Below are 26,085 nucleotides of genomic sequence, written 5' to 3'. Positions count from 1 at the left end.
CACCTAGCTGAGATAGAGAGAGTCGAGACACCCTTTCCCTAACTTTTTCTTTAATGTTCTCCCATCACCGTTCTAACCGTAGGAGGAGGTGAAACAAAATTTATTGAGTAAAAAGGATGTGGCTGACTCATTTAGCCCATTGGCCACATCCTTAGTTTGTTTATATCTCCCATCCCTAGTGTCATTTTTCAGTTCAAAATCGTGCGGAGAAAAAGGATCAAACAAGCCCAAGGGAGTTGGCATAGCGGGATGGTCGTGGCTGCTAGACGAGTAGTCAAATCTCATTTGGGTCGCCTCTCTGCGTAAGACGATAGGGTGTTGTGTGTTCTCCCTCGAAGACGCAGGGTTTGCTACAGTGCATGTTCGGGGTCCAAATGAGTGCCACATATATAAGCACATGGGGCTCGTATCCCCATGTGTGTCGACATCACTTAGCATTGGAGTTCAGTGTGGTTGCAAAGACTTAAATACCCTTTCCCACCATTTTTGCCATGAAATGATGGTTCAAGAAAAGGACAAAAATGTCCTTCATCCAGAAAAGGGAGTTCTAATCTTAACTCTTCAAAAAATCCAAACATTTTGTTTTCGTCCTAAGCAGTAAACTCCTATGTTGTCAACAGATTACCCTTTGATGATGCACCATCTGTTGTAACAGGAGCTCCCTTTGACGACACACCCTTTATCGTCGTTTGTTGCTACCGGAGCACCCTTTGTTGTCGTCCCTTTGTTGTCGTATGTTGCCGCCGAAACACCCTTTATCGTCGTCTCAAGTACAGGTTCCCACCTTGGTTTTTAGTTTGTGTTACAACACATTGTCGCCTTCTCGTTCGTGCCTTGTGTTACAAAACATTCCTGAGTTTGTTCCTACCTCGTGGAGATAACTATAAATCGATCGACTGGTTTGATCATTAGTGGACGTCATAGGGGCATTTGGCGACCATCTCTTTTTACAATCTTCTCTTCTTCTTCATTTTAGTTAGGCAGTATGGAAAAAAATAATAATGCACAAACATTTCAACAAGTGTCATTAAGGCATTGTGAGTACCTTTCCATGTCATCATGCTATTGTTGAAGAACATATGTCATCGTGAGTGCCATTAAGGCGTTGTTTTGTTATTGCATGTAGATTTTGTCTTTTTGACAGTTGAAAAATTAAAGATATTTATAGGATGCTGAGACTTGTTGACAAGAATGCTTATTTACATATGCGAGTAAGGGTCTCTACCCCATCCGGTATCGTTCATTCATTCAGTATATGCAATGTTACGCAAATCGCGATTATAGTAACATACTACCGATTTATGAGATATTGTTTTATTAGTTAATATCGATTTGTAAGCTATTATGCTAAATTTTTGTATCGGTTTGTAATACATTATGCGATATGTATATTGATTTGTAAGATATTATGTATTTTGTAGTGTCGATTTATAAGCTATTATGCTGAATTGTCGTATCGATTTGTAATATATTATGCGATAAGTATATCGATTTGTAATATATTATATATTTTTTAGGATGAATTTGTAAGATATTTGTAGTATGATCTTAAAACGTGTGCGTGCATAAATACATTATTGCATGCTTGCAGCGGCAATTTGTGTATTCAAATCATTGTCCATTTAGCGATTTCTATTGAAATCGCTTCACAACGTCGTATATATAATTAAATCGTTGTCACGTGAATCACTATTGTCAACACACATATATGATAAATAATTTCTTTTATTGGCATGGTAAATAACAACTCAATGCATAGTATAAGCAAATAACAAATCGTTGTTACTTTTATACTATGATTCATTCAATTGTTTTTTTGACTTGCTTAACTAATCGATATCCGTTGTTATATGCATCTTGAGTAAATCGTAGTAAACATATGTGTTGGCTAACGCAAGTTGATATCTTGCTTATAACAGTGGTGAGCTTATCATTTGGTTGCAGTGAAGATGATGCATCTCAATCATTAGAAAGTTATGAAGAACTGAACATTTGTACTAATGATGCACCTAAAGAAGTGTACATGTGCACTAATGATGTACATGATAAGAAGGGTGCAAACATTGGATTCACTATTGACTTGAATGTTCCAACAGAAGAAATGCAATTTGCTAATGAGGTAGACGATCATGACAATACACTTGATAAAGGTGCAGGCACTGGAAATGTACATGATAGTACACTTGACTATGTTCTCATACAAGGAATGCAATTTAATAATAAGGAAGATGCATATAAATTTTATAATGATTATGCCTTAAAACTTGGCTTGAGTGTAAGAAGGTATTCTTGGTCAAAAAATGCACAGGGTGTTGTGGTGAGAAAGACATATGTTTGTTCTATGAAAGGTTGAAAGAAGTCAAGTGTAAATCTAACAATGAGCAAGCCAAATTCAAGATGTGGTTGTCCAGCAAGAATGGTGTTAAGATAACTATCAAATGAGAAATGTTTTGTTCATACTTTAATCAGTGATCATAACCATGAATTAGCAGCTTCATTTATGACTCCAATGTTAATGTCATATCGTAAAGTAACTGAAGCGCATGCTGCAATTGCTGAAATAGCTGATAGTGTCAGCATTGCACCAAGAAAGACATAATTTGTGCACACACATAGATGGTGGTCGCGAGAATGTGTCATTCACACCTATGGATCTAAGAAACCACTTGAGAAAGAAGATTGACAAATAACATGAAGAATAGAAGAATATGTTGTTTGGTTGAATACCTACAGAAGAAATCAAACAATGACCCTGGTTTCTTTAGTTCAATGCAACTGGATGAAGATGGATATGCTGTGAATATGTTTTGGGCATATTCAAAGTCAAGAGTAGATTTGTAGTGCTTCAATGATATACTTATTTTTTATACAACAGTGAACATTAATATTGAACAGTGGTCATTTGCGCAGTTTGTCAGAGTGAACCATCACTCACAAAGTTGCATATTGGGCAGTGTTTTTTTATATGACCAGACCAAGGAAAGCGTTGAGTGATTGTTCAAAGTATTTACACAGGCAATGAATGGGAAGCACCCTGATGCTATATTTACAGATGGTGATTACACATTTACGGTTGCAGTGTCTTATGTATGGCCAGATACACATAATCGCCTATGTTTGTGACATATCTTTCAAAATGCAGTAAAGAATATATGACACATATTTGATCAAAAGACAGGGTTTGATAAAAAGTTTACAAGGTGTATACTTGAGAGCGTAGAAAATGTCACATTTTTGTCTAATTGAGAGGAAATGATTCAGATAAGACTGTGTGTGGTTAGAAAATTTATATACAAACAAAGAGAAGTGAGCATTGACATATATAAGACAATACTTTTGTGTAGGTATGATAAGCACACAAAGAGCTAAATCTATGCATGTCACACTGAAGAAAACCTTGTATTCATGTTTAACAATGTTTCGCTTCATGGAACAATATAAATTATTTGTAGACGGTCTTAGACAGAATGAGCTTGAACAAGATGTGAAATGCTTCAATACACGCTCTATTACTTTGGGCATGAAATTATTTATGTGACCTGCATATTTGTATACACTAACTGTATTTGAATGTATTAAGAAGGAGGTTATACATGTTATGAATTGCAACATAGAAGGATGCATGCAAACCGAGAATATGCACAAATATCATATTGTATGGGAGGGTGAAGAGCATCCAAAAAGGCAAGAAGCACATGTTACATACAATGTTGACAACAAAATAGTTGAATGTACGTGCAAAGTGTATGAATTGAAAGGTATATTATGTTGTCATGCATTAAAGGCACTTAATCAAGAGAAGATACAAAAAATACCTGAGTCATATTTAATACGAAGATGGACGAGACAAGTAAAGATTAAATTGCTGGATATAGATAATGTCAGTCCATCTGGTGTTGATGAGAAGTATCACATAGCCTCTCATTACCAACAACTATGTAGGTCACTTATGCATGTTGCAGGAGAAAAGTATCAAGAGAGTTACTTGAAAATGTGCATCTAATTCACTACCAGTCTATTGTAGCTCATGAAGACCAATCCAAGAAAATAAGAGTGAACAATAAAGGTGAAAATTATGCTTCCCATGACCTGTATGAGAAGTTGCATTGAAACGTAAACATCATCTTCAACAAGTCATGAGTCAATGTTGTAGATTATGATGAAAAAATTCAACTAACGAAGGGTATAAAAAGTAAACCTGTCTCTGATCATAGTCGTTGGAGGACCATTGGTGCACTAGAATTGGTTAACAATAAAATGTCTAAGAAACAGTCAACCCTTAAGCAAAAACAACCAAGCCCTTCGCATGAACAGGTATGTAATATATTATATTGCTTCTCATGTAATTTGCATTACGTGCAGCTTATCAATATCTATCTTAAGTAATTTCCAACATGCAACAATACTCTATATATGTGCACTACAACGTTGGAACCTTCAATCCTTCTGACCAGTTTGAGTAGAACGATAGCATCAGTTTTACAAGTCTTTTGGTATGTAATCAATGTTGAGAGGACGTTTTCATTTCTTGTGAAACTTAATGTAGTGTCTTATATTGTTCTGTTTCATGATAGGCTCAATTCAATTTCAATTCAAAAGTGAGCAATGAAACATAAAAATCGTGTGTGAATTTTTCAGCTATATAATTATATTTGATTTTATTAACATGTTTGATTATTGTAATATGTATCATTCACATGCATAAATCGTTGTCCCGTCTAGCTTACAGAGCTACAATTTTGATACCATTGGTAAATCGCCGTTGTTCAGTGCTTATACTATTAGTAAAAAATATTGTCTTATGTAGTCTTCACATATATAAAATCGTTGTAGATATAGAACACTTTTTTTCTTTTAGTGCAATTCTTATTTATAAATTCTAAACATGTGATGATGATTAATAATAACGGGTTCTTACTAATATAGCATTTACTGACTTCCCTCATTTGATAAATTGCTAGTATAAAATTGCTTACGCTGACACGTTTGTGGTTGTAAACCACACCGATGAGTTACATTTACTACCTGTGCATGATCGTTGTTAAATCATTGTAGCTTAATTTTTATACCATTAGTAAATCACCTTTAGGGTGATTTATTTTGTAGATAAATCATGGTACCATGTAGTGTCTTATCGCGATTTACGCAATAACGTTTATGTCGACCAAAACTGGATAAAAATCGCACTGTACATTATTACAAATTAAGGTAAAAGTTTAAATACAAATCATTCTCATCTGGCCTTTACATATACAAATCATTGTCTTATGTAGCCTTCACATGTATAATGGTTTGCAACTGTTACTAAAATATTATGAACGAAATTGTGAAATTGATTTACAATTGTTACTTAAATCAGTATCAAGTTGTAAATTGATTTGTATTTATGAAGTTACCTCAATTTTTACTTTACTAAGTCTAAAATTTGTGCCAATTTGTATACACGTGCGTAAAACCCTAATATAGATCTGTGTAAAACCCTATTCTATATAAAACCCTACCCGACCTGACCCATTGTCTAGGTCTAAAACACTAATCTATTTAACCTCTCTTCCTCTTTTCTGCGGCAGTGCAACTCATTCTTCTTCTTCTTTTTTCTCCTTCGTCTTCATCTTCTTCTTCTTCTTCCTTGTATTTTTCTTTCTTCTTTGTTCTTCTGTGTTACTTCTAATTGTGCTTGATAGATGGGGTTTGATGCTGATAACCTAGTTATTTCAGGCCATGAGGAAAGATTTTGATAATCTTCGACGATGATTGTGGTGGTTATCTTCTATATATACATCGATATATTCATGACACATACGACTGTGGCATATTTGTCATGAAGTATATCGAAGTTTACGCAGAATATAACAACTATAATCATCATCAATCGTTGTCACCATACCATAGCAAGTACAAATATTCTGCATGATAAGCAGAGGGTGATGTTGATGACCATCTATTTGATCTCTATACACCGAACCCTCCATCGTTCGCAGACTATCTACCTAATCTTTGATATATTTCATGAAAAATATGCTACAGTTGTGCGGGCTCCATCTTGTTTGTCTATAGAAACATATCAATGATGATGAGATCTCATACATTCTGCAACTCTATCTTCTCTGAATGTTATGCCTTTGAAGTTCATCACTATTTGGACGTGGGGATGATACTGATGATGATGTATGTTTTCTTTGATTATGATGGTCATGTATTGTATCTAAGTCAAACCATTGGTCATGATGTATTGTACCTAAATACTCATATTTTTTGTAAATAAATGTGGTTGTAAATCACATCGATTTGTAGTTATGAAGTTATCGCGCCAACGATATATCTTTGTTTGTCTTTGTGAACGAAATTGATTTGTATTTATGAAGTTACCTCGATTTGTATCATTGAAGTTACCTCGATTTGTACTTTATCAATAAACATCATGTCGCTTTGTTTGTTTATTTTTCTGCCTTTTATGAATCAGACATTGTGTAAATCATGACAGAAGATATCGTGATAGAACACTTCCTCTATAAAAAACAATTCGGTATCAAGTTGTATTTATGAAGTGTTACTAAAATATTGTTTTAATATTTTGAAACTGTTACTAAAATATTGTTTTAATATAAAACTTAAATCAGTATCAAGTTGTAAATCGATTTGTATCATTGAAGTTACCTCGATTTGTACTTTAACAGGTCTAAATATTGTGTCAATTTGTTTATTGTTTTTTCTTTCCGCCTTTCATGAATCATTCATTGTGTAAATCGTGATACGACATAAGGTTCATATAGACAAAGCTCGTAAAAGCAAATCACGATAAGACAACAAAGAATTATAGATTGTCACATTGAAAAAAAGAATTATAGAATTACAACAAAGAATTATAGAATCATAAAAAATAATTATTAGGACGTCAATTTGTATTTATGAAGTTACTGCGACAATGATATGTCTTTATAAATGATATCGATATGTCTTTTTTGTAAATGAATGTGGTTGTAAATCACGTCGATTTGTAGTCATGAATTTTTATACTCGTTTAGTAAAATTGAATTTTTATTTCAACCCAAAGATATTTACATAATTTATATACACGATCTTACAAAATGTGTATACAGTCTACAAAATCTGTTAGAAATCTCTATACATCTTATTACTTCTGAGGGGGTCGCGTCGTTCATTGGCTTCTAGGTATTCTTGTCGGTTGAGTTTTTTTTTTCTTCCTCAATTTGAAACTTCGTGAAATTTTTGCATAGTTCTGTGTGGAATCCAAGTATATCATTCTGCAACAAAAAAGTAATGTGACACCAATATATAAATTGATTTCCCAATAATATAGGATAATAAAACATGTTAAAGTGTGGCGCATACAACATTGAAATCAGGTTCTTTTCCATTGTATATTGCTTTGATATATTTTATTACAAATACGCCACAATCGGCGCCATTATTTTGTAAAGGAGCATCGTGTGTGCAGTGAAACCTCCACTCGCCAATGTCGACACCCAAGACGTCTTTGGCGAATCCCTCATGTGGTTAATGCAGAAGCAAGTAAATTTTGGGTCATCGTACAAGATACGATACACTTATAGATAGAAATTTACCAAATGAATAATGTCACGTTGTATACCAATGTGCAAGTCCAGTGAGTTGTATCACCATATTTGTTTTTTTCATAAATCCATCACGTATAAGACCCAATGCTCAAAAGATTGCCATAATATAGGAATCTATATCTGTAAATCGATAATAATATATCTTACAAATCGATATAGAAATTCATATTGATAGCTTAAAATCAACATACAAATTCATTTTAAGAATCAAAACAATGTCTTAAATCGATATAATATCTTGGGCAACAGGTTTCTTCACTTACCTTTTCACTTGACCAAAAGTCTCTGCAATGATCATTGTTACCCCAACATTATAGTCCATCTTGAAATCCAATGGCATATGGCAGTTGAAGGATGAAACTTTGTTGAATGAAACAGTGATAATAGTAAGGTTAAAACACGAAGCAACAAGAGTAAATCAAAATAGAAAATAAACATATAAGAGAACAAATATACAATGAAATAAGAGGTGATGACGCGTCTAGTATTGGTTGTTGCGTTGCTTTGAATATACATGACGAAATCGTATATAGTCTGTTTGCAACAAATATGCATGTTTTAACATACATACTCATGGCATACGTAAATATATAACTGATAGTGGTTTCATACGTACAAAATTATTGTTAGTGTTTCCTTCTGCAAATTCATCTTGCAGTTAGTTGATGTTATCTTGGAGCCCTTTGCTGAGTTTTCGAGCACCTTTTTTGTGGATGTTCCATTGAGTTTAACAGAATATTCAATAAACGATATGTCGCACTATATTGCAATTCCTTACTATAATACACAAAACAAATCGAATATACGACATAAAAGAGACAAATTTTGAAGAAACTCGTCATGAGGTTTAGAAAATATATGCCTGAATCATCGTCGTTGGCCATGTAGTTGTCATTGTCTCCTTCCTCGATATTGATACCCGCTTTGCGATGAAGCAGGTTATATATTTGACCCACGAACACGTCGTTTATAAAGAAAATGTCGGTTCATTTGTTCCTTACTGACGAAACAAAGTGAAGCGACACTCTCTTGAACTTGTGTGATGTGTCATTCATTTATAAAAGAAATGTCATTTTACATAGCGCTTGTTTTCTAAAACCGTGCGCAAATAAATTACATTGCGCATTAATTAAAGCAACAATATGTCTTTGTTTGTCTTTGTGAACGAAATCGATTTGTATTTATGAAGTTACCTCGAACTTAAACCCTAAAAACACAAGCCCTAAAGCCTAAACTATAAACCCTAAACTCTAGACCCTAAACGATATGTCGATGTTTGTCTCTGTGAACGATATCGATATGTAATATAGGGATTTACTAATATTGATTTGCAACTGTTACTAAAATATTGTTTTAATATAAAACTTAAAGCGGTATCAAGTTGTAAATTGATTTGTATCATTGAAGTTACCTCAATTTATAGTTTACTAACTCTAAACATCGTGTCGATTTGTTTATTGTTTTTCTTTTCTGCCTTTTATGAATTAATCATTGTGTAAATCATGATACAACATATCGTTCACATAGACAAAGCTCGAATAGGCAAATCACAATAGGATATTCGAACGAATTTGGTGGGATGGGATGCATTCGATTGAATTGTTGGGTTTAGGTGGGGGAGTGATTGGATTCGGTTGGTTGTGAGACCGAGTTAGCTCTCATCAAATCCAAACTCAATCTAAACTACTATATATATACATACTTTAATTAAATTTATTTGGGTATCAAATGAACCCAAAATCTATTTATTTAAGTAGGATTCATTTAGAATTTAGATAGATCCAAAAGTTAAACCGTAAACCCAAACACTAAACCCTAAACCCTAAACCCTAAACTATAAACCCTAAATCCTAAAACCCTTAACCGTAAATCCTAAACCCTAAACCCTAAGCCCTAAACCGTAAAACCCTACACTTAAACCCTAAACCCCAAACACTGAACCCTAAATGCTAAACCCTAAAGCCTAAACCCTAAACCCTAAACCCCAAACCCCAAACCCCAAACCCTAAAGCCTAAATTATATACCCTAAACCCTATATCCTACACCCTAAACCCTAAAACCTAAACCTAAACCTTAAACTCTAAACCCTTAAAACCCTAAACCCTTAAAACCCTAAACCCTAAACCCTTAAAACCCAAAAACCTAAAACCTAAACCCTAAACCTCATAACTTTTGTAAATGAATATGGTTGTAAATCACATCAATTTGTTGTTATGAAGTTACCGCAACAACAATATATCTTTGTGAACGAAATCGATTTGTATTTATAAAGTTACCTCGATTTGTATCGTTAAAGTTACCTTGATTTGTACTTTACTAAGTCTGAACATCGTGTCTATTTGTTTATTATTTTTCTTTTTCACCTTTTATGAATCAGTCAATGTGTAAATCGTGATACGTACAAATCGTTTCAACCTTTTATCCATCATTATGTCGATTTATTTATTGTTACCTCGATTTTTACTTTACTAAGTCTAAACATCATATCAATTTATTTATTATTTTTTTTTCTGTCTTTTATGAATCAGTCATTTTGTAAATTGTGATAGGACGTATTGTTTACATAGACAAAGCTCATATCGGTTTGCAACTGTTACTAAAATATTATGAATGAAACAGTGAAATTGATTTGCAACTATTACTTAAATCGGTATCAAGTTGTAAATCTTATTGTGAACGAAACAATGACATCGATCTTTACTTTACTAAGTCTAAACATCGTGTTGATTTGTTTATTATTTTTTTGTTCTACCTTTTATGAATTAGTCATTGTGTAAATCATGACAAAACATATCACTTAGACAAAGCTCTTAAACGCAAATCGTGATTGGATAAATCATTGTCGCTTTATATTTGTGGCTGTACAGATCGTGATAGAACACTTCTATAAAAAAGTCACGATCTCTTATAGAAAGAACTATATAATTATTGAATGTTACGTTATAACAAAGAATTATAACTGGTTGCAAGCCAATCAGTATCAAGCAAATCGTGATAGCACGTAGCCTTCATACGTACAAATTGTTTCAGCCTTTTATCAATCATTGTGTAAATTGTGATGGAAAGATAGCTCGTAAAAGCAAATCATAATTTCTGCAGTACACAACGCTAAACGCTTCTTTAAATTTTTTTATGAAGGATGAACATTGCAACGATTTGTTCAGTGACACTTGTGTGTTACACTTATCAAAAAAAGAATTATACATTTATAGAATGTCACATTATAAAAAAGAATTATAGAATTACATAAAAAATTATACAATTACAATAAATAATTATCAGGATAAAAAAATCACATAATGATTATTCAGTGTCACTTGACAACTCAGATGAACTATGACATACAAATCGTCTCTTTCTTTTCCTTAGCAGACTCTCTTTTATTGGTGGCCTCTTGGTTCCATCGATCTTATTGAAACCACTAGTAATCATCTATACCAGCGTACCATTTTATGTCTGCATTTATCTCCCCAAATTCCTCACCTGCTTCCATAACTCCTTATTCTCCCTCTCCAACATCTCTAACCTTGTGGCAGAGACTACCTTTTTTTTTGTGAGTTGTCTTCGCTCATCAAGATGTACTGCAACTAAGAGAATCATTGTTGTAGCCGATGGGACACGATGGACATTTTTTCTATGCTGGGAGACAACATGATGGGGGAAAGAAGGGATGCATGAGTTCCCAATATTTCCACGTTGCTTCTTCTTAATCTTCATATTTCAACGCTTGGGTTTCCAATATTTTTGAAATAGTTGAGGTCATATTGTCGTTCTTTATAAACATATGTTATGGCACAAACACCTCATTTGTACCAGCTATCCAATTATTTCCTGAAGCGTTCGTGCCAATTCACGTTCCTGTCCCCATTACTATTTATCTTCCTTCTCACTTCCACAGACTGCTTTAGGGTAGACTGTCCTAAGCGAGCTTGTAGGAGAACTCGACTATCATGCTGCAACTCGGCTTCATATTTGCTAAACAGCCAAATATTGCAGCCATGCAGTCTCGCAGCCTCAGCAACAACCTCTTCTTTTTCGTCCTCCCCATCTCCATACGGTCTCTACACAACTTGTACATTGGAAATTATGGTTTAGGTATAGACATAATTATTCATGCTAATGAATGCTAAATATTAAAATAATTTATAATAACGAGTGCTAAATATATTATAACGATTGTTACTAATGAATGCTTTGTATTAAAATGATTTACACTAATGAACACTACACATTACAATGGTTTGCAATAACGAATGTTAAATGCTAAAATGATAACACTTTGTACTAATGAAGACAAAATCCTGCAACAATCATTACTTAAGAATGCTAAATATTACAACGATTTACACTAATGAAAGTTAAATGTTAAAGCAATAACGATTTATACTAAGGAATACAAAATCTTGTAAGGATCATTACTTAAGAATGTTAAACATTAGAACAATTTATACTACTGAATGTTAATGCAATAACGATTTATACTAACGAAGACAAAATCCTACAACGATGATTACTTAAGAGTGCTAAACATTTCAATGATTTATACTAATGAATGATGAATAATGAAACAATTGTTAATGATTTTAAACTATTTACCTCATTTAATTATAGACTATCTAAAATGAACTTAGCATTATCTTCCTTGACATTTATTGTAGTTCACCGACAGATTTTGAGAAAACCACAAATCACAGAGCCACACTGAGGACACAAGGCGACAATTTTCTCCCACGCTCAGGCCTACAAAATCAATATATTAGTAAGACTATAACGTTAAACGATTTTAGTCTACAACTACCAAATATGTAATAAACAATTACCTAGACAAATGGCCAAAACGCTCTGACAGTTTTTGTACCCTTACTCGCATGGTAAAGTTGACTGTACAAACATGCAAGCATAGCAACACCCCATGCATAGTTGTCGACTTCATCTAAGTCTTTCAAAAACTGTAGTAACAGGTAACTTAACATTGGACAAGACAAATAAAAAAATAAAGTAAGTCCAAAAAAAATAAAGAAGGAAGTTGCACAACTCTTTGTCAGCTTTTCAGATGCACATGTAGCGGACCAGCCTTTTCATTTATTACAGAAAGAAAAAACTTTCATCGATGTGGAATTGCTTCCACCAGCAATACATTGACCTCAATCCTCCATCGATATTCCTAGAAGGGTCGTGCACTTGTCCCTTGCATTATAGTTTGAATCACGTGCTAGGACAACACTTCTATGACACTTAAGACCCATAATCTACACCATATCTTCTAGGGTCATGGTTAGGGGTGGCAAAATCTGACACAACCCGCCAACCCACTTCTTAGCCGAGTTTGGCTTAAACAGGTTCGTGTCGTAAATGGATCGACCCGCCTAACCCGTTTATTAAATGGGTCAGGTTCGTGTTAGGGGTATGCCAACCTGTCTAACCCGTTTAATAAATGGGTTAGGCAGGTGGGACAACCTGCTTACCCGAACCCGACCCGCCAACCCATTTACTCGAACTCAAACAATTATTCCAAAATCGAACAATTATCTCATTCCAAAAAAAAAGGTTGCCATAGAACTAGATTATGGAATGTATATCAGAATTTACAGATAAAAGCATACAGATTAACTTATAAACAAATGCCCATCATTCCTTGTCATCATTTCTTTTCAGAACACCCAAATAGAAATGCACCAACAAGAAGAAGAAACACAAACGAGAATATGAAAACACCCATTCCCCTTACATAAAAGAAAGCCACAAGATGAGAGAGAGAATCAAAATGAGTAAAAAGCAAGAAACGTACGACCCAAGAACATGAGCGAGTGACTTAATATAGCTATCAATGATCTCATCCTTGGTGGGGTTTCCCTCTAGAGGCTCCACGACGACGAGCCAATGCTCGAAATCACACCCATCCAACATAATCGTATCCTTGGGTGTCCGATTGCTCCAGTTGGGCGAAGAATCGTTGAGGGATGAAGTGGTCGGCCTGGTCGAGAAGCACTTCACGTCCATCACCAAAACCTGCATGATTTTTGACAGCGCCACAAGGGAACGAAGGGGAAATCTGAAGGGCCGCGAATGAGCGACGGTTGAGAAGGAGGACGAGGACCTCCAAGACTTGGTGGCCACACCGTGACAGGAAGACATAGGGGAAGCATGCACTCTCCTGAGAAGATGGGATTTTCCCAAGATCGCCGACGCCATCATAGATGGGGACGAGAGAGGGAAGAGGAGGAACTGGGTTTGGAGAGGATACCCTAAAACTCTCTTAAATGCGCCAGCCTGTTTACCCGACCCGACCCATTTATTAAACGGGTTAACCATGTCGTGTCGGGTTACTCGCTTAATAAACGGGTTAACCATGTTTATCACAGCCGACCTGTTTAATAAAAAATCCGGGTTCGTGTTGAAGTATGCTGACCCACCAACCTGCCGACACGACCCGCCAACCCGACCTGACCCGCCAACCCGACCCGATTGCCACCCCTAGTCATGGTGATCTCAAAAGAATCAAACTGGAATGCGTTTGTCTTATGATTTCACTTATTTACCAGGTAGGTCATGGTGTTCTAGCATGTTTCAAAATAATGCTGGTCTAGAAGGCCGCCAAAGTGCATATTTCGTAATTGATCCTTCTGATATTCACTCAGTTGTTCATACCACGACAGAACTATAGGCCACTGACACCACCCTCTGAGCTTTTCACCTAGTGTTTTATTTCTCTTCTGACCTCCCTATAACATAAAATAATATATTATTTATATAAAATCAAAATTAGTCTTATTTGTACTTCTACATGTCGCTGTACACAATAATCACTATATATAATAATCGTTGTACACTCGCTATCACAATTATCGTTATACATAGTAATCACTATTACAATAACCGTTATACATAATAATACTTATCACAGTAATCACTATACATAGTAATCACTATATATAGTAATCACTATCATAATAATCACTATACATAATAATACCTATTACAATAAATCATTCATAGTAATTGCTATACACAGTAAACACTATACATAGTAATCACTATCACAATAATCGCTATACATAATAATACTTATCATAGTAAATCATGACAGACATGAGCGATTTACGTACCTGGTCACACTTTTCTCTTCTTCATCCCCTTATTCCATCCTCTGCCTTTCTTGTTACTCCATCATTCACTTCTCTTCCTCCCTCCTTTGCTTTTCTTGTTACCCATTCATTCTCTCCTCCTTTGCCTTTCTTGTTGCTTCTTTGCTCTGCCGCCTCCCTACTTTGCTTTTATACTTCTTCCTTCATTTGCCTCCCTCCTGTGTTTTTTTACTTCTTCATTCCTTTTCATTTTCTTCTCTTTCTCCTCTTGCTTTTTCCTTTTCCTTTCCTTTTCTTCCTCCTCCTGCTTCTTCCTTTCTCTTTCCTTATCTTCCTTGTCTTCATTCTCCTTCCTTTTCTTCGTCCTCCTCCTTCTCCTTCTTCTTTCTTTGCCTTTCATTCTCTTCTTCATCCTCCTTCCTTTGCCTTTTCTTCTCTTTCTCGTCCTCCTTCTCCTTCCCTTGCCTTTCTTTTTCTTCATCATCCTGATGCTTTTTCCTTTGCCTTTGCCTTTGCTTTTTCATCTTCATCGTTTGCCTTTCCTTTTCTTCTTCATTCTCCTTCTTCTTCAATTGTCTTTCCTTCTCTTCCTCCTCCTCCTTATTCTTCCTATGCTTTTCTCTCTCCTCCTTTTTTATTTGCCTTTTCTTCCTTTACTTTTTATTCCCCCCCACCTCTTTCCTCTGCCTTTCTCTCTCCTCCTCCTCCTTCTTCATTTGCCTTTTCTTTCTTTGTTTTTCATTCTCCTTCTCATTCTTCCTTTGCTTTTCATTCTCTTTGTCATTCTTCTTCTTCTTCTTTATCTTTAGTTCTTCCTCATCCTTCTTCCTTTGCTCTTCAGCCTCAATATCTGATGGATAATGCTCCACATTATATAATTCCAACGCTTTGTCTCTCTCTTTGTCATTCTCATTCTTCATTATATTTTGGTACATTTCATAACACTCATATATATGAGACTGACATATAATTTTTTCAATAGTCATCTCATTGAACGACGTAGGCTTTCTTGTCTTATGAACTTTAGTCATTGCTAACTTGAACAACACATAAAATTAACCACATTATTATATGTTACAACCACCTCCCCAAGTATATATTATTACAAATTATCACATTCATTAAACAATCACCAACATTACAAATCATCGCAATATTTGACTTCATAAGTAAACATCGTTGTAATTAAGATTTAGCAAACTTAAGTACAAATCGAGGTAACTTTATAAATACACATCGCTACTGCTTTAAATGTATAAATTGTTGTTGCTTCAAACTTACAAATTATTGTAGAAATCACAACCTTCATAAGTACATATTGTTGTAATGTCTGAGCTTCATAAGTAAACATTGTTGTACGATTTAGCAAACTTAAGTACAAATTGTGATAATTTCATAAATACAGATCGCTACTGCTTCAAACGTATAAATCATTGCTGCATCGAATGTATAAACCGTTATTGCATTAAATGTATAAATCATTGTTGCATTCCAACGTATAAATCGTTGTAGAAATGTAACTTTCATAAGTACATCTCATTGTAATGTTTGGCCTTCATAAGAACAAATCGTGCTAATTATTTTTCGATTCCCGAAAGGTGAATATGTACAAAACAATTTATTTCAGTATGAAAATAAGTGTTATTTAGGATAAATAGTACAACCAATTATAAGATTTAGCATTTAGATTTACAAATCGATTTATTTACACAACGAAACCTTAGACGAAACTCACCGAAACGCTACAAGTTTTGGTAATCCGACAATGGAGGAGAAACACCCAAAAAGTAGATGCAGCCGATGGTGACAACGATGCTTTCATGACGGTAAATGGTATTCCGATGACAACAGACAATGACAAAGAGTGTTTCGACGGTAGCAGACAATAGCAAAGGTTGCTCCGACAACAGTAAATGACAACAAAGGGTGCTTTGATGATAGCAAATGCCGATAAAGGGTATTTCGATGATAACAGACGATAATAAATGATGCATCATCAGATAGAGCTCTTGTTATAACAGATTGTGCAAACATTAACTGTTTAGGGCAAAAACGAAATGTTTAGACTTTAAAGAGTTAACATTTTCTTTCTCTAAATAAAAGACATTTTTTTTGTTTTTTTAAACTAACATTTCACCATTTTTTTTCTTGAATCATCCTTTCATGACAGAAATGACAAAAAAAAAAGTACTTAGGTCTTTGCAATCTTATTAGACTCCCATGCTAAGTGGTGTCAATACACGGATATACGAGCCCCACATACTTATATACGTGACTTCATTCGGACCCAAAAGCCTATGAGTTTTAAGCTGTTGCCGCGACGACGGTAAGTACGCAGAGCCAGCGTGGTGCAGTGTCTTCGGGTTATAAATTTAAAAAAAGAACGTGCCCTGTACGCACAAACTCTCCCTCTCTCTCTAAGTTTCTGCTATACCACCAACACACTCTCCATGCGGTGGGGTTCCGGAGGTTCGTTCCTGAACTTCAACCAATTAATCCTGCTTCGAACCTCAAGAATCAACACCCTTCTCTCCTCAACGACACCTCACCGCGATTGGATACCCAGAATAAGATGGTTTTCCGCCAATTCGGAGGATCCCCATCTGAAGGAATTTGTGGATTACCTAGACTCTCTCAAAGACTACGAGAAATTGGGCGTCCCCAAAGGAGCCGGCACCGATTCCGATGACGGCTTCGATTTGGGCAGGATGAGGCGGTTGCTCTGCTCCCTTGGCAACCCTCATCTCGAGTTTAAGGTGCCACTCGAGATCAGAGCATCACTATGTCTAGTGCTTCCAAAAGAAAGCTTTTTCCGATGACATCCAAAGGCTGATTTTTTCACTCACCCACATAAAGATTGTGTCTTATGTTCATCTCTTTATCCATGGAAATACATTGGCTCATTGTTGTTGCTGAGATTCTTTCTTTCTCGAGAAATTGTTTAATATTGTTGCAGACCAATTTTCACCGTATTGCTTGCTAGGCTGCTTGAATCTTTATGTGCCATTTCTGTTTGTTACAATAGGTGACACGAATTTGCTGAATTTCTCTCCCCTCAAACTAACTCACTAGATTCGTGGTGCGTTTAGGCTGTCCACATTGCTGGTACCAAGGGAAAAGGATCAACGGCCCATTTTATCTCTAATATATTACGAAAACAAGGATACTGTGTTGGTTGTTATACTAGGTACGAAATTGATGGAACCTTTCTCTTTTACTGTTCTCTTGTTTGTAATGTTTGAAGCGGACTTCACCTTCCACGGTTATTGCTTTTATGTTTGTGTGTAATTTCGTTTTGGTTTTTCCAACTTTACCTATAGAAAGAGGTTCAAACGGATGATTATTGTTCTTTGCCATTCATGTTATATATTTCTTCTCTTCCATATAGGAAATAAATGTCTATTATGAGTTTATATATCAAGTTCAATTAAATATTTTGTCTATCCTGCATTCAATAATTAGAATTAGTAGGATAAGTTGGGTGGCATGTTTCATCTTATATTTAAATAGCCTAAATAATTTCCTATACTTTTCATAGCTTATATTTATACCTGGCAGTGGGTCAAATTTGTGCTGGGTATGGTAAATCCAGATCCCGGGCTAGTCTTTTCCATGGTTAACCATATCGAGATACATATTGAGCTAGGCATAATTCTGTATGCCAACTACCAGGCAATCTGGGCTTGGAGATTGCTGATACCATATTGAAACCTGCATATCCACATGGAGTGGTTCTGCGCTGAAGGATTCTCTAAGCCTGGCTTTTGATATGTCATACACATACATATGCATGTATACTTGTATTTCTTTTCCCCTTTGGACATATTCAAAAGAAAAAAAACTATCCGGGGGCTATGATGTGGGGATAGGTTGAAGGTTGCTTCTTCATGCACTTGTCGTGGTACTATTTTCAAATGGAGTTGCATTCTGTTCTGTAATTGAGAACCACATCTAGATGCACTATTCTATGAAATCTTCCTTTTGATGATAGTTGGAATGATTAATTTTGTCACTATTGAACAACCCCATCTTTCAGCAAGGGTAAGAAGTGTTCATTGACCATGTTTTTTCACCATGTTCACAGCTTGCTTGCTGTAGTTTTGAATGTTTAGAATGACCTTGGTTTTGTTGAAATAGTTCTTCATGTGGCACAACTTGATGTAATCAAAGCAAGAAAAATACAAAAGAGCCACCAAGGGCATATAATGATCAAAAGAGAGTGCACAAGCACAAGTCCACAAAAGGACAATACACAAGCCAATCAATGGCAAATACATAAGATCATAAGAGTCACCAATGGGCATACACAAAAGAACACAAAACATAAAAATAATAAATCTTTATTGAGTTAGAATACTTAGGAAAGCATTAAAGAAAATAGGGAGAAGAGGTTCCTTTTTATATACAACATAAGAGGGCCAAGGGAGCCCCAATATAGTCGTTGGGAGCTCCCAATGGCTATAAATATAGTCATCGGGGAGCCCCAACGACTCTATGGTCTAGAAGACCAAAACACCCCTAGATATCAATAAAAAGAAAATAAAAAAATAACAAAAAGGTCAAATCTGCCCCTAATAGGGATGCACAACGAGCTCGGGGATCGACTTGTTTAAGCTCGGTTCGAGCTTGTCCGTTAAGATAAATGAGCTGAGCTTGAACATAAGACCATGCTCGACTTAGATAAACGAGCCAAGCTTGATCAAGTTGAACTCGATTAAGCTTGATTAGGCTCGATCAGGTAATATATATTATGTATATATTTGTTGGTCATGTGATTCAAGAACCTTCTTTACCTTAATGGGTATGACTGTGCACTTTTTATCAAAAGGTGGAAGGTTTAAATCCCGTGACTGAGTAAATGTGCATTTTACTTTTCGAAATTTTCAATTGTGTAAATCCCACCACTAACTATTTTAGGCAATCCAGCTGTAAAGTATTTATATATAATTTATAGTTTCTGTTGTCCTTAAATTCTAAAAAGTACAGCCTAGCCTAGTGGTAAGGCTTGTACCTGCTATTTTGGTGGTGGTGTGGTGGGTTCAAATGCTGCCCCATGAAATTTGTAAACAAAGTTTTTTAATTCGTTTTTTGAAATCTCACCCCTTCAAAATTGTAAACAATGTTTTTTATGAATTCGTTTTTTGGAATCACGCCCAGTGAAAATTGTAAACAATGTTTTTTTTTTAATTCATTTTTTGAAATTCGGTCAAGCTCGGCACGGAATTGAGCCGAGCTTGGACAACATAATTCAAGCTTGCCTCCGAACTTGCACAATGGTATTTCTGTCCGAGCCGAGCTTGATTTACCCAAGCTCGGCTCGTGTGCATCCCTAGCCCCTTAATGGGCAAAACCTATTACAAGTGTACAAAATGACCAAAATATATACCACTAAAGAGCATAACCTATTACAAATCAATAAACATGATATATATATATATCTTAACACTGCCCCTCAAACTTATGGTGTGTTAATTGAAAGTTTGTAAATACAAGTCTTCGAAAGTCTTCATTGGTAATCTTCCACAAATGCCTTCATCGGCTATCTCCATCTTCATGATATGATGTATAAAAAAAAAAAAAACTTTCTCAACCCATAGAACCTGCGAAGAGAACAAAACAAAGGTTTCAACTACACAGTGAAAAATATCTTAACTTAAATAGTTTTAAGAGAAAATGAAAGAGTTTTAACATGACAAAAATTAAGAATTGTTATAGATTATATGTATATAGATTCAAAGTATATTTTGAACAAGAACACAAATTAAAGTATATATATATATATATATATATATATATATATATATATATATATATATATGGAGAGAGGATGGTTAAGTGTGCCAACAAAACATAAAAGTAGAAAATAAACTAACCACTTTTAAAAGCAAGTATTAAGAAAAATAACTTTACGCAATAATTTTTAATATTTTATAAAAATTACCACCAATACAAGCAAGGCACAATAGTGATTAAGAGACACAAGGAATATACTTCAAAACAATTTTTAATAATTCTCATTAGACAATCATAATCATAAAATTAACATATTTTTCAAGAAAAAGATAAATATTGATCATAGAAGAATTTTGACTACTAAAGTCTAAAGACAAGTACATATTAGACATACAATATCAAGAAGATATAGACAATTATGGATACATAGAGTCCTAAAGGCTTAGGTAAACATTTCAAACAAAGGTATGAATAATTAATTATAATAAGCAAAACACAACAACATGCATATTAACCAAGGTTGTAAGTATCATATCGTTATCCGTATTGGTCGGGCCCAAATTAAGATACGTATCGTATTGTAAAAAAACACAATTTTTAATAAAACATTTAAAAAAAAATCATGAAAAATCAGAAAAAACTGTCAAAAATTCTAAAATGAATTGCACAAAATATAACCATAAAATCACATATGAAGCATTTATGTCTCTATAAGGTGCATAAGACATCATCAAACATCAACTATCTCACAAGAACAATGCAAAATATTAAATATCTTGTAATTAAGAACATGCCACAAGACTCATACTTTTATATTACATAAAAAAAATATCATGTCAACAGTTGCACTCGATTTTCAATCAGTTTTCACTTATTACTTGAGTGTCCCATTGCCATGCCGGATCATCTGATCCCATCTTTTTTGGAGGAGTGTGGAGCCTGATTTTTACCTTGATATAAATCTCTAATTTTCACGGATCCAACTTTGCGGTAAGTTGGTGGGGGTTGCATGCAAAATTTTTTTGGAGGGTAGCTTTGTAATTTTACTTATAATAATGATTTTTTACTTTAACCCACTTCCTTGATTGGAAAAATGGTGAAAATGAACTTTTACTTTAGCAAACTGCAAAAGCCATCTCTTGTGTACGGATCGACCCCCAAATCGATGTCACGAGTCTTAGGGTGCGTGGATACCTCTCTATTGGCTTATACACAAATGGGGAGTCAACTCTTAAGAGGTCTTTAAAATCCAAAACTGAAAAATTATGTCTTTAAAATCCAAAACTGAAAAATTATGATTCAGCCTCTTTTTTAGTGCGCTGACCCCTATATCGTACGATACACCTCGTATCGTATGATACACAAGATAGTAGTGATATAGATACAATACGAGTGTGTAACATATCAATATTCTTTATAGTAACGATATGTATCGTACTATACCATATCTTACGATACAGTGATACGATACGATACTTACAACATTGCACAAAATATAACAAGAGAAATGATATTTGCAAATATCATTAATCACCTCTTTGACCTCCAACTCAATATCTTCAAAATTCAAGTGTATCAACGCATAGGACAAGAGATCAAATACAAATGTCAATAATAACCATACTAGTAACCATTCACCAGCAATATCGGCTATCTAAACTAGAGTTACTGAAAACTTCCTAGATAGGTGAGACACCCACTTCCCTGAAACTCGCTTCAGAAGCATGATGCTCCTAACTTTCGAAACTTGATGAGAACCTCGATTCCCCTACGCTTCTCCTATGCTTTCCACACGCTTTATCTATTCTTCTTATATGTTCTTTTACTCAACATTTCATATTTTTTATGTGTTCTCTCTCTCTCTCTCTTCTCACTCACTTCCACGTGCTTTCTTTGAATTGGTAGTTATCGATTTTAGATTTTGTTAAAAATTTAATTCTTATTACTAAAAAATCATGAAATTTATGAATAGTCACATTTATTTTAGTTTTTGTTTGTTTCATTTTAATTTACATTCAATTATTATATTTCTTTTTTTTATTTCTTGCTTCCTGCTTCCTATATATTTTAAAATGCATTGCTTCTCGCTTCTGCTTCCTAGTCTGACAACATTGATCTAAACTGTAAGGCTTGTGGTTTAAAAAAAAAGATGTTTTAGATCCAGGTTGGATCCGATCGGATCCAACACGGATCCGAGTCGCAGAACACCCCCCCTCTCGTGTTCTATTTAAACCCCTTACAAAGGGGTTTTCTTTTTAAAACACCCGAACCCCCCGACTCTTGACTCTCGCCTGAGTCACGTCGACCCTCTCGCCTCTCTTTCGTATGCTGGAGATCCCCGACCCCGACCCTCTCGTCTCCCTCATCTTTTTCTTCCTGTCGTCGGCACACCCGATGCCTCACCCCTCTCGACATCCCTCGTTGGAACCACCTCCCGCCACTCCTCTCACTATAAGTACCCGAATTTCTCTCTCCTATATCCCTCTTATCTCTCAAATCTCTCTCTCTCTCTTGCAGGCTCACTAGAGCCTCCCGCTCCTCGTCTCTCTCTGTAACTCCCTTTTTTTCTTCCTTCTTTGTGCTGCCGGCAAACCAGAGCTACCTGCGATGGTGCCGAGCACCCTTCCCCTTTTTTTTTTCCTCTTTGTGTTGCCGGCAGACCAGTGCCACCTGCGATGGTGGCTTTGGCTCACCACGACAGAGGGTTCCCAACACCCTCTTCCTTTTCGATTCAGCAGCCATAGGCTGCTGCTGCGGCTTTGGTAGGACAACCGATAGGGGGTGGCTGAGGCCACTCCCTTGTCAACCTCCCCTGCCGACACTCATTTTTTTTTTTGTCTTCTTGAACTTGAGCTGGGCTCTAGTTTCGCTCCTCTGATGTGCCACTAGTGGCGGGCAGGGGCCTTTGACTCTCGGCAGACGTGGCAGCCACTGCCTCCGTCAGTGGCATGGCCGTCAGCCTTCTTCTTTTTGGTGACAGCTACAACATCCTGCTGCAGCTGTCCCCTAGGTCGGCCTATTGAGCCCAGCCCGGTTCTCTGTCTTGTTTGGGGGCCAGACCCAACTCGACTATCACCGAGCGCAGCCCGAGTCTGCCCCGTAACCGGAGCAGACTTGTGTGCCACGAGTTTGATTCGGTTCATCCAAGCCCGGCTCGATCCGGTCGGCACGAACTCGGTTTGGGTTCGACCTCTGCGACACAAGTGTCGCTTATTCTGTTAAATTAAGTTTGTTGCATTGTTATTTTTGCAGCGCAATACAATATCTTTTAGTGCACCACATTGGCACAATAGACGAGATACACTTACCAAATCACAAGCCTTTAAGAGCATACACTCAGAATCGTCAGCGAGTCAAACCATCTCTGAGGTAGGGGAAAGTTGCATATGAGAACAAATGACAGAGTACTTCTAACTTATATATATATATATGCCTTTAACTCAAGGATGCAATTTTGCATATTCTTGTCCATTTAAATTATGTTATTTACTTTGCCGCCGCGCTATAGTGTGCACAGGCTACTGCTTACGCAATTTATTTAGCCGATGTACGATTTCGTACATCGTGCATCACGCATCACTTACGCAGTTTATTTAGCTAATGTACAATTTCTTAAATCGGTTATCGCTTACGCAATTTATTTAGCTCGATGTGTGGTTTCGCACATCGGGCCTTGCTTTATGTCATTTACTTTGCTGCGGCGCTGTAATGTGCACAAACTTATGCTTTACTATATATGTATTCTATATACGTATATAGAATTTTACAAGGCATAGTTTCGCGTACTCCTGCCTACTTCAGATTACGTGTGCATTTAAAGACACAGATTTGCGCATCCTCGCCAAGTTTCTATTTTTAAAAAGGATTTCACATGCGAGATTTTAAGCTCGTAATATTCATTGTCTCGAAAAAACAAAATAAGTATTTGGCGTTTGCGTATTTGCAACCGAGTTTTTCCCTCAAACCTGCGTAACAAAGGCATCTACTATGTAGCTCTAGGTGGTACGTACATCCAATCTTTGTCTTTGGTATCCAAAATGACTCGAATATTCTCTGGTCTAAAGCATGGAACATTGAAAATTTTAAATAAATGTTGGGGTTTCTTTTCGAGAAACCGATATCCCTCTCATCGTAGTGGTACTATGATACATGCACGACATGTTAGTACTATGATGATTGGACATGAGGTTTATGGTAACCTTGTAACGTGAAAATACGGTGATTAAAAGAAAATCAATAAATAGTGATGATCGTTTTCACATGCAAGATGCTCGATTTGGTTTGAAAGACCAGAGCATGTAGAATGCGTCGTCAGTTAAAAAAAGAACCTGACATACCCATTCGTCTCTTTGGTTCAGTCAAGAGAGAGGATGAGATGATAAAAAACTCCGATGGACAAGTTGTTAACAACTACGCTCCTCGAGTTGCAATGACTCAGTGTCCTCAATTATCGAAGTTAGGCGACTGGACTACCAAAAATTATCATAGGTGGTAGATCTCAATGATTTCTAAAGAAGTTCAGATGCATCCCCTTGAACAAGTAGCCTCTAGAGAATTCTCTCGGTCATTGGTCGTCCTCTTAGGAGCGGACTCATCTAGTTGTTCGAGGCATCAAAATACATAGAATAACAAACCCTCGGGCAGTCTCATTTATTTTTACGTTTCTCCTGTGCGTGCCATCAGGACAGTTAATATCGAAATAAGATTATCATGCTCATTTTACTTATTCTGAACTGCACATCACGAAAGGAACAACACATATGTTCGTCTTCTTCTGAATTTTGATATCTATGCACCTATCAAATTTTTATAAGTCTAACCCATTTCATGGGGTACAATTAATGATTAGGTTGGTACTACAGACGATTGCGCGATGACGTGACGATATCAAGATCCCACTCTTTCTTTGATGTTTCGTTCTTGAGCACATTTTGAAATTTTGCATAAGAGTTTCTTTTGAAAATTTCTCTTTTGTATAAACTTTAATTATTGAAAACTTTATTTTGAATCTATGTGGTTTCAATACTTATATAAAAATACAAATCTATTCTTTAAAGGAAAGTTCGCCTGTAATGCGCCTAAGGTCGATTGACTTATTATTTCAAACACTATTTTTTCGCTGAACTGCTATTTTAAACTCTGAAAAAGGATTGATTGGCAAGCATTTAAATTTCTCCCAAAAGATTACAAGTTCGACATTTTGGGGCATTACATAAACTAACAATAATTACCAACTATGACCAAAAGAGGTGCACACACCTCACCTCACAAATGGTTGTAAAATTGTAAAAAATACAATCAACTGTAACGGGTTCACGTAGCTCACTACATAGCTCACTACATACGTGATTGTAAAATTGATAAACAAAATCTCTTATCCAAAGAAAAATCACTTAAATAAGAGGGAAGATTGAAGAAAACAAAAGAGGTAAAAATATTGTAATGAAAACAAACTGATGTCATTAAGAAAGCAAATTTGAAAACAATATTCAAATCAAGGCAAAAAGCAATAAATTTTGGAATATTATGAGATTTAATATATAAGGACCAATATGGTCACAAGCGAATAACAATTGAGCCCTCACTAATAAAGATCAATAGGAGCATCCAATAAACAACAAGGGTCATATAAACATTTGAATGATACAACTCACTCATAGAACTAGAG

General features: G+C 35.6%; 1 protein-coding gene across 1 annotated transcript in view; it reads left to right on the top strand.

The window, feature by feature from the left end:
• The first annotated feature begins 17,092 nt into the window (after positions 1-17,092).
• Positions 17,093-26,085, top strand: part of GLA1 (Folylpolyglutamate synthetase family protein) — a 50,786-nt gene continuing 41,793 nt past the window's right edge. Inside the window, exons 1-2 of the mRNA XM_090009855.1 lie at positions 17,093-17,440; positions 17,774-17,871. Of these exons, the coding sequence (XP_089865981.1) occupies positions 17,135-17,440; positions 17,774-17,871 (404 nt within the window). The 5' untranslated portion in view covers positions 17,093-17,134. The remainder of the gene's footprint in view (positions 17,441-17,773; positions 17,872-26,085) is intronic.

The sequence above is a fragment of the Nuphar pumila genome, chromosome 6, assembly GCF_984573655.1.
Source record: "Nuphar pumila chromosome 6, dmNupPumi1.hap1.1, whole genome shotgun sequence".
Lineage (NCBI taxonomy): Eukaryota > Viridiplantae > Streptophyta > Magnoliopsida > Nymphaeales > Nymphaeaceae > Nuphar > Nuphar pumila.
Note: the sequence above shows the minus strand (reverse complement) of the source record. Positions and strands in the feature narration are given on the sequence as shown.